Below are 11,150 nucleotides of genomic sequence, written 5' to 3' on the forward strand. Positions count from 1 at the left end.
ATGGATATATAACATATTTAATAGATTTTTATTACATATCTTTCGCCACCTTTTGTTTGACATTCAATATGTTTGTTAAAACCGCCACTATTTGAGTGTTATATGAAAACTGTAAGTTTACTGTATATATTAACTACCGATTCTTACAGTGCGTAACACATTGTAATACTAATTATAGCATTTGCATAAAGTTTTTGATATTTTTATAGCATATATTATATAATAATTTTATAAATAATTTAACCTTTGATGGATAATATCACTGATTGTGTGTCACTTGCGATGGCATTCCTCACAACACACGTGTAATTACCGGAGTCTTTACGAGTGATACTCTTTATGACAAACATTGAAAACGTTTCGTAATTATCAATCTTATAGTTGACATCAGGACTGTGTTTAACTGAATGTCCATTAATAGCCCACTCAAAGAAAAGTGGTTGACTTCCCTCTTGTATGGCACAAGTCATTTGAAAAAGCGAGCCCTCCTTTAAACTCATTTGACTTAAAAATGGCATAAGTTTTGGTACTAAACAATCAATACATATTCACATTACTTATTATTTCAAAATAAATCTTCTAAATTCATTACCTGTTATACTAGCATTTGTAACAAAATTGATTGATAACAAAATTATATATAATATTGAATACATTTTTCACTTATTTTGTGAGATATTTAGTGTATTATCAATTAAAGTACCAAAAAATTACATATGAATGACAACAATACTATTATGGCTGACAATGGATACAGTCTTAAGAATAGATGTGATACTGATTTTTTTGGTCATATCTTTCGCCACCTTTTGATTTGCAATCAATTTATTTGTATTTAAGCGCAAAATATACTCATATTTAAATATATTTAATCTAACTGTAAGACCTGTAATTGATTTAATCATTTTTAAAACAGTAAAATCATTATATATAATATTTACATCAATCAATTAAATAGTATTAACTATTATAATTTTTAAAAGACTATAATTATAAAATTATTACTAATCATTAAATAAAATATTTTAATATTATTAAATTTTTTATTTGGAATAACATTAATGACATCACAATAAATGTTAATTCAACAAATTTATAATTGATATAATATATTATAATAATAAAATCATCTAGCTAAACTATTGATAATGTCTAGGGTCATATCACGCTGAAAGCACCGGTTCTCGTTTGATCACCGAAGTTAAGCAGCGTTGAGACCGGTTAGTACTTGGGAGGGACACCACCTGGGAATACCGGGTGTCCTAGACACTTTTTTTTATTAAATTTTAATTATTAGTTTTGGTTATTTTAACCAACTATACTTGATACTTGGTGTATCAAGTTAAACCAATAAATTAATTGAGTTTTTATTATTTAACATAACATGTTATTCTGCAAACTCTTGATTATAGCTATTTATGAAAAATTATGTATCTTTTTATTTATTATTAATATAAGCACAAAATCATTTACAAACAAACAAAAAATTAATACAGTTTATTATACGATTGTTTTTATACTACCGGTATTTATTATATGATGAAACAATCGTATAATAAAATGTATTAATTTTTTGTTTGTTTGTAAATGATTTTGTGCTTATATTTATTTATAGATAGAAATTTTATTCACAATTTTACGCAACCATATAATATACAGTAAATACATTAATTATGTATATATTTTTATAAACCAAATTTTTATAATTATTTGTTTTCATTAGTATTTTTATGTATATTAAATGTTTTTACCTTTAATTGAGAGGACAACCGATTGGCTATCAGTGCCGACACCATTGTTCACACGACACGTATAGTTTGCCGCATCAGCTCTAGTGATGGACTCCATCACAAACATTGAGAACATACGCGAGTTATCGATCTTATAGTTGACATTCGGACCCGACTTAACAGTCTGTCCATTGATTGTCCACTCGAAGAAAAGTGGAGGACTTCCCTCATGTATTGTACAAAGTATTTGAAAATATGAGCCGTGTTTTAGATCTACTTGTTTTACAAAAGGCATAAGTTTTGGTACTAAACATAATAGTAAATAAAATATAGTAATTATTTAAATTAATAATTTTAGTTACTCTACTCTAAAATAATTACCAATTTCATTTGCATAACTATATGCTAAAATCATTACAAAAAACAAACATAATTTTTCACTCATTTTTCAAAAAAATAATAATTTGTTATTTAGCTTTTAAAATGAGTTAGAAATTCATATGACTAGTGATGACATTTAATACTGTTATGGCTGACAATGGATACTATCTTAAGAATAGATGTGATTCTGACTTTTTTTGGTGATATCTTTCGCCACCTTTTGATTTACAATCAATTTATTTTTAGTTTAGCGCAAAACTTTGTTATATTCAAACTTGTTTTTTTTGGTCAAATATTAGTCAACTGTAACAACTATTGTTATTGATTGTAAACTTAACAAATCTAATATATAATATATAATCATTTGTTTATTATTAAATTAACAAAATTTAATTCATTTGGTTTATACAATATTTATAACTTTACTTCACATATGTATATTTAATTAATCAAATCTGTCATTTATCTAAATCTAAGATAATATATATACAACTAAAATCAACTATTAATATATTATGCATTCATTTTTATAATTAGATTAGTTAAAACTAAGTATTTTTTAATTAATTCAATTGGAAATAAATTACATATTTTAGAGTTTTTTGTCCTCCAGATAATACTAATAATTATACAATTGATTTTTATTCAAAATAGTAGTCCTATATAACAATTATTTTTTGATATGTTTTATTATACTATTATTATTATTATTGATTGTGACTTATAAATTATAATATTATTAAATTGAATATTAGTTAGCAACTTTGGCATACCATAAAAATTGAATAAATTGTATTACTATAAATAGATTTGAAAATAATTTTTTGATGTGAAAACAAATATAGTGCAAGTTTCAGTTGCACGCAATTTGATATCATAAAAATCAGTTTATAATGTATAAAGTTTATAGTTGTATAAAGTTTAGACTTTAAGTATTAATTTATACTATAAACTTTATAATTATATTATATATTTAAATTTAACAACATTTTAAATATATTTTAAATATTGTTTCTATTATGGGCTATAAAAATAAATCAAGTGTATTTTTTTAAATTTAACTCAAAAAAAACAATTGAATGTAATAGAAAAAATATATTATAAAATTTGTTTAATTGGAAAATTTATGTAAATATTATGCACTAATGCTTACAAAATATTTACTTTTCCTTATTGTTTAATTGTTTATTATATAATCAGTATTATAGATATTTTTAAATAAAAAATATTGTCATTTACTAAATCTGAAAATCGTTTGTTTCATTTGAGTTAACATTATTTTGAAAAAAACCGATGAAAATTAGTGTCATAAATCTTGATATGAGTTTTTAAGTATATAATCAGGTTTTTTATATATAATATATTAATCATTAAATATTTCACAGTCATTACACTTTTGAATTTTTTTCTTATTTTTATTATAATAAAGTTATTTTTATATTAACTTTCAATAAGCAAACAACTAATAATTTTATTAAAAATAAAAAAATTTTATTTAGATTTTTCTTAAAAAATATTATAATTTTATTCACTATGAAAAGTAAATGTGTTTATAAATAGTTTTTCAAGTTTTAAAAAATATATCAATATTTTGTTTAACTTTGATACAGTATATACTTATTTAATTAATACATTTGATTTCAAACTACTTATTTATATCATGAACTGGTTTTTTGTATGTTTGATATGACTGATAACTGATATTCAACTTTGTTATATAAAAAACTTATTACAGAACCAATGGCTACTATTGTTGCAAAGTGTATATGTTATTCACAATTGATTAATACATGTATTATTTGTTTAATTTACTCATCAATTGTATTAATAATAAGTGGTCATCAATTAGATTCAGAGCCCAAACTGTTGGGTTTAAATGGCGAGTCCACCGATAGTGCCGCTCATGGCATGAAACTCTTATGGGATGATATCTCCCGGTCCTGGAGTGCAACCAAACTATATAAAAGTACAGTTGGTTTGGGAGATAATGTCAGCAAATTTTTGTAAGTTTTTTATTTTGATATTATTAATTAAAAATATATTTATAAGTTATTATAGTAAGCTAAACATTTAATTATTTATATTATTATTTATATTTAATTTATTATAATTTATTATATTTAATTTATTATAATTTATTATATTTTATAACCTAAAAGTGTAAAACCAGATAAACACCGTAAATATGATAACACATATTCACCGAAACGGTCGTCTAAATGCATGTTTGGTACACCAAATCCACACGAAAATTGTGGACCAGAAATGGTGGGCAAAATTGTTACCAAAGAATACAATGATTTGGCACTAAAATTGTGGAAACATTATCTCTCAAGAAATTTAAATATTCATAACAATAATAAATATAATTAATAAGTTTATAAAAATATATATTATATATAATTTGTTGTAAATATTAAATATTATATATATGTAAAAATTACAGTAAATGAATATATAATATTATTTACTACAATATATTATTTTATTTTACATAATTATATAATCAATAATTTAATATATAATATGATATTATAAAATGATTTTTTTTAATTTACTGTATTACTTATAGTAAATAAAAAATAGTTGGATGCAAAGTTGCACACAAAAAATATGCAATTAAAAATTGTATTGTATATTGAATAAACATATTTAAAAAAAAGATAAAATAACTAATTTTGACAACAAATGTTATTATTTACTTATTTTTATAATAATACCAATCAGACATATAATCAATACAGAGAGTATACCAATAAAACTGTATAATGCCTTTAACTCATTTGAATGAGCCAGTCCAATTTGTGACATATGATTGCCACACTGTTCCTTTAGTACATTAATGGTATGCTCATGTAACTGTGCATTAGTCAAATTGTCCTGGCGTATTACTTGTAGTGCATTTTGTTGCAATATTGCATCATTAGCATGGTCAGTTTTCAATATTTGCATTATCTCCACAATCAGATTCATGTAATCGGTTTGTTGTTTTTTGACCATATCTAATGAACTGGCATATAGGGCCACATTGACGTTGAATTGTTCCTGTATTACATCAACAGTACGTCTAATTAATTGTCTGTCTTGAGTCTGATCCTGGCTATACTGTTCCAATATAGATGTAATGGTGTCCATTGAAGTAGTATGCATATCATTCATCGATTTTATGGATCGGTCGTGTTGTTGGCCCAGTTCTACCAGTGCTCTAGTATTCTGGTGCTGAGTGTCCTGTAGAACATTCATAAGCTGTTGTTGTCCGCCATGAATAAGTTGACCCATTTGTTTGGTTTGACTATCCTGTTGGTTGCAGTGAGCCATCAATCCATTGAACTGTTGTGCGGCTGCTCTCATCATTTGTCCGAAATCCTGGTCGCGATTATTCATAACTCTAACCAATTCTCTGTTTTTTTCCTCCAATTCTTGTTTATTTCTCTCCAATTCTTTAGACTTATTGTTGCCCATTGTTTAACACACACTTTAGATGTAATAATTATAATATAATAAACTTTAGTGTATTATTAATATACTGTATTATATTATTATTATTATTAATTATTATTAATAATTAAAAATTTATATACCATATATTATATAATTAATAAAATAACATTAACAATTTATACTTTTATTATAACTTTGTTTTTAGTAATTGATTATTATATAATTATTTAACATATTCATCATAAGTATCAAAATGGTTACCAAAATAATAGGTATAATAATTTTACAACTTTTGATAATACAGATAATTTACAACAATACAGTATAACAATATTATATAACTGTTTATGTAAAAATCAGTTAATTGCAATTATTTTATTTTTAATAATGCAATAATTTTTCTTTACAACTACAAATAATTTGGTAAACTTATTTACAGTATTAAAGTCAAATACATATTTGTTGTACTTTAAACATAACTATATATAATAAATTCAAAAATGTTATTTATTTAAGACTTAATAGTTAGAAATAATAGCACAGCATTATTGCATTATCAGAAAACTCAAAAAAAGAGATTAAATACATTAAATTCAATGACAAATTCATAACTTTTAACTGATAAGAAAATAATTTATTCAAAATTACATAAAATTATAAATTTTTCTTAATATTTAACTTTATATTTTATAATATTAAAATGATATATAAAATAACAGCAAAGATATTTATTTTATTTATAACAGTAATTTTAATTTCTTTATATACTGTACTCTACATTACAGTATAGACTAAATTCATAATAATTGTAATACATTATTAATATACCGTAATAGTAATAAATTTAGCATGTAAAAATATTAATAATACATTTATATCAAATTAAGTATAGATTTTAATCAAATTTTTATGTTAAATGTTTTATAGTATGATAGAAATATTTTAAGCAAATTTAAATGCAATCATTAACACAATAACAGCTATTAGGAGAAAAACAAATTGCTTGAGTGTCTGATTTTCACGTTGATGATCATTATGTATTAAATTCAATTGATCCAGGTGCTCCTGTCTCATCAATTGTTGGGAGTTTCTTTGTAAATCAGCATTGGTTTGGTTAGTATTTTGTATGACTTCCAATGTATCCAGGTGCAACTTAATTTGATTGATGTGATCCTGTTTGATGACATTTAGGGTGTCATTGTTTAGTACCAATTGTTCACTATGGTCCTGTCGTATGGCAGCCAATTGTGCCTGATGCAACTGAGCCTGGTGCTTTGAATCGTCATGCATTAACTGTATGGTACTGGTAATGACCCGACGATTTTCATTATGGTCATGTTGTTGTGACTTCAATTAATCCAGATGCAATTGTCTCCATCCAGTATTATCAATTTGGATCAGTTCCAGTGATTGTGTGTGTTGTTTGCCAACCTGTATGAGTGCGTCGCTGTATTGTTGCGATTGATTAGCCATAAGCCGACGCGTGTCTGACTGTCCGTCCACAACCAACTTAACCAATCCAACGGTGTTGTCATACATTTTTTTATTATGTTTTTTCTGGTCGTGGATCTGTTGTCCGGCCATTGTATATAAGTCTGAAAACCGTTGTCTTTCCATTTGTTGCATTTCCTTCAACCGATTTACTTCAATCATAGTTTGCGTTTCTTCTTTGTCTTTCTTATCAGAGATATCTCGAAGAATATCTGATAATACTTTCCCTAATACTTCTCCGCCTACTATCGCTGCGTTCATTGCTGTCAACTTAAAGTTACAATTAATTATAATAATTAAGTTAAAATCAATTTAGTTTATCATAATTTATATTCATATATTCTATTATACTATAATCAAATACTTTTTACTATATAATTAATATATTAATTTAAATATTATTATTTTTGTTGATTTCAAATTTAATTCATACATACATTTAAGTTGATAATTAAAAAAAATAAATATATGAAAATTTATGAATTGACAATATTATATAATATTTATTGTAATAAAATTAGATACTTGAATAAAGTTGTTTAGTTAGTGAAATACAAGACTGTCTCTCTATGACTGTACACTTGATATCAAATGACAAATGTGTTATCATAAGTGTATTATTAATAGTAATACTAATAGCAATTTACTATACACTTATACAGTTTATTACGTAAATATACCGTAATATTATACATATATTATACATTATATAAAACATTGATGCAATTTTTGATGTAATATTCATTACTAAATTTTATAGTAAATAATTTATACATAATTTATAATATAAATTTTATATCCATACATATTTTTTTAAAATTGTAATATTATATGATTATATACGGATTTTAATTTTTAAAAATTATATTTTAATTGAAGTTTAAGTATTATTGTTAATTAATCTATTAAAGTATATTAAATTTATTAAAAATCAATAATATTGTAAAATATTTTACTAATCGATTTTATATACAATAATAAATACTCTGTTATCTGTATAATATGATTATTATAATATTAATTTTATATTTTTGTTAATTTTAAAATGTCATAATATAATGTAAATTGACGAAAATTATTAAATTAGTGAATACACAATATTATATAATAAAAAAATGTATTGTTATTGTATGAGACATTTTAATATAAGTTATTTAGTAATTGAAATTAATTATTAATAAAATTAATAATTGATAAACTTTAATAAACAAATTAATTATTTATATAAATAATTGTATTAAATACTGTTTATCATAACTAAATAGTGTATAATATCTTATTAAATAATAAAATATAAGAAAAGTGAGTTATAAAAAATCGTATTGATATTATTTATAATAAAAGTATTATTATTTTCAATTTAATTGAAAACTTAAATAAAACCAATTATAAGAAAATAATTGGACACAACTCCGGCCACATAAAGATAAAACTCATAGTTATTCATTGGAAACAAATTATAACAATAGAAACCAATGTCTGGTCCACTTAAACGCTCAATAAATAACAATATTTTCAAATGTTTTCTAAGGGGTAACTTATGTCTGGCAGTATATGAATACATTAATTTGTAGGGTTTATGAGCATTGTTGGTGACCCAGGTGCACATCAAATTGAGCATCGACACCACACCAATCAATAGTGCAAATATAAAGGCTACTGGATATCGGGCCATAGGTATAGTATCCTCGGCATAGGTTATGTGTAGCAAAGCTTCAATGGCTGGCGTACCGAAATAGTAGACTACAAATATAATAAACTTATTATTATTGTTTATACCGACTGTAAGCTTTGTCAGATAGTTGTGATCAGCAATTGATTTCTCTAATAATGCAAAGTTTGATTTTTTCAAATTATAGTCTAATAAATAGTAAACTTCTCTAAACTTAAACTTAAGATAAGCAGCCATAGCGTAAAATACTATTACAGATACCGGTGCCATAGCATAAAACTGTGCCGTCCATACTATGTTGCATATGGTCCAAAACATGCAACTCGGTAGTGTGAATCCCGATTGTGGGTCCCGATAGGCAACCACTGTGGCCCACATCATGAAACCATTGGTTAATATGAAAAGCAACCAAAATGTTTGTGCCATAAAATATTTAATCATTATACTCAATCGTAATGTAAATTTTTCATTATTTATATGATTTAATGGTAGCATTAGTTGTTTGTGTTTTAGTTGATACATGAGCTCAGCAGCTGGTATTGTATGATGAAACTCCATGTATTGAACCACTACGCTAATGGATAGCACTACAAATGCCGATATGGCGGTTATTATGGCAAACAGTGATCCATTGCCTAATATATACAATGGATCACTCATCCAGGCCTTCATATATTGTTTATTGAAGAGTGCCGATAGACTAAATCGTATGCCCACTAAAAATAAAATAATTTTGGCTAAGATTAGCACTACCTGCCGGTGCACACATTTCCTATTAATCATGTAATCATCATAATCATGGGCAACTATTAAGTATTGGGTCATAAATTTTTCAAACAATGGTATTGTATTCAAGTTATGGCTATTATCGCACACAAATTTTTTATATTTAGTACTCAAAATTGAAATCCATCTAAATAACAAATTAAACATTTTTATATCTTACTTTTTAAAATAAATTTTATAAAATCATATTTTATTTGTCTACACTCCTATTTATATTAGTTTAATTTATTACAATAATTGCAAATAATTTCACAATAATGTCAAAAAACTTAATACAATATAATTTAACATTAATTATATTATCAATAAAATAATTATAATTTTTCATAAATATTAATATTACGACATCCTTTGTAATAAATTTTTAATGCTTTTCGCAATCAATAAAAATCAATAATTAAATTATATTGTATTTAACTTTAGTTATGATATAAATATAATAAATGCATTGTGTCTATGTGACGTAATTAGAGAGAAATTTTCTAGAAATTTTTCAATAAAAGTATTTAAAAAACTAAAAAATTATTACTATTTAATTTAAACAAAAAATTAACTTAATTATTATTTTCTTTTAGCTAAATATTGTAAATTGTTAGTAACTTATAAACATTGGTTTTAATTTAATTATTAACAGTTAGTCATTTGTATAATAAACTAAACAAATTATATGTTATTAAAATTAAATCTAATAATTAACTCAAAAATAATAATAATTTACAAAAAAATAGATATAGATATATCATATATTAATATAAAGTTTCTATTAATATTTTTATAAAAATTTTTGTTTAGCATATTATATGTTCATGTTTATTGCCAATTATATTTTGGATATTAATGTTAGGCTAATGTTTTATTTAAAAATCATATATGATTTAGTACTATTTTATTTTTTAAATGTTATTTTTATACAAATATTGATTGATAACTAATTAGTTAATTCAAGTTTTAGTTATATTAATTATAAAATTGAATTTTTAAAAAAAAATTTTAAAATTTTAAAAATTATTAATAAAAACTATAAAATATAAGTATTTATTGTTTTACTAACTTCTTAAACTATCTTAAGCTTCTATTTTAATTTTAATATGATTACTCTTTTCAACAAATAAGGAATTTTTAATTTTTTAGTTTAATATTTTAATTAAATTAATGTTATTTTTAGATGAGTTTTAACGTTATTTTAACTATTTTACTTATTTTTAATCAATAATTAGATTCATATATATTTTAAAAACATAAAAACATTAAATAAAATAGTATAATTAAAATTAAAATTTTCATAAACTTCAAAAAAATACTAAGGGGGTCATTTCTCCTCGTTTTTAAGCGACAATTTTTCCCATTTGATGAAAAAAAGTCTGGGGGTAAAATCCAAAAATCTCGATCTTTGGGGGTATTTTGGTCTTACCCCTCTTACTTAACCTTGATAAAAACATTTATAAAATTTTTAGTATCACTATTAGTATATTTATATGGATTATATTGATTAAATAAATATTTATAACAATAGACAACTATCTTATCCTGTTTTAGATATTTTGTTACAAATATTTTTTTAGCAAAATATTAAAGTCAACAACAAATTTGATTAAGGTATATTTATTATAACTATGGTATTTAAATTAGAACTTTTAATAATTATTGTT

General features: G+C 23.3%; 2 protein-coding genes and 1 non-coding gene across 3 annotated transcripts; 2 read left to right on the plus strand and 1 right to left on the minus strand.

Moving 5' to 3' along the window:
• Positions 1-1,150: 1,150 nt before the first annotated feature.
• Positions 1,151-1,269, plus strand: LOC128956452 (5S ribosomal RNA). The gene has a single exon (XR_008484517.1). It is a non-coding gene; the product is annotated as a 5S ribosomal RNA (ribosomal RNA).
• A 2,552-nt stretch (positions 1,270-3,821) lies between these two features.
• Positions 3,822-4,690, plus strand: LOC128955918 (uncharacterized). Its single transcript, XM_054301597.1, has 3 exons — positions 3,822-4,114; positions 4,271-4,426; positions 4,684-4,690. The coding sequence occupies exons 1-3, from the start codon at positions 3,852-3,854 to the stop codon at positions 4,688-4,690; spliced, it is 426 nt and encodes a 141-aa protein (XP_054157572.1). The 5' UTR covers positions 3,822-3,851.
• Positions 4,691-6,559: 1,869 nt separating this feature from the next.
• LOC128956147 (uncharacterized) lies at positions 6,560-7,622 on the minus strand. The gene is made up of 2 exons (XM_054301828.1): positions 7,569-7,622; positions 6,560-7,313 (listed from the first exon to the last, which is right to left on the minus strand). Exon 2 carries the CDS (start codon positions 7,302-7,304, stop codon positions 6,906-6,908), a length of 399 nt encoding a protein of 132 aa, XP_054157803.1. The 5' UTR covers positions 7,305-7,313; positions 7,569-7,622; the 3' UTR covers positions 6,560-6,905.
• Positions 7,623-11,150: the final 3,528 nt, after the last annotated feature.

The sequence above is a fragment of the Oppia nitens genome, unplaced genomic scaffold, assembly GCF_028296485.1.
Source record: "Oppia nitens isolate AA-2021 unplaced genomic scaffold, nextdenovo-longstitch-racon4-pilon3 scaffold2_pilon_pilon_pilon, whole genome shotgun sequence".
NCBI classification, from domain to species: domain Eukaryota; kingdom Metazoa; phylum Arthropoda; class Arachnida; order Sarcoptiformes; family Oppiidae; genus Oppia; species Oppia nitens.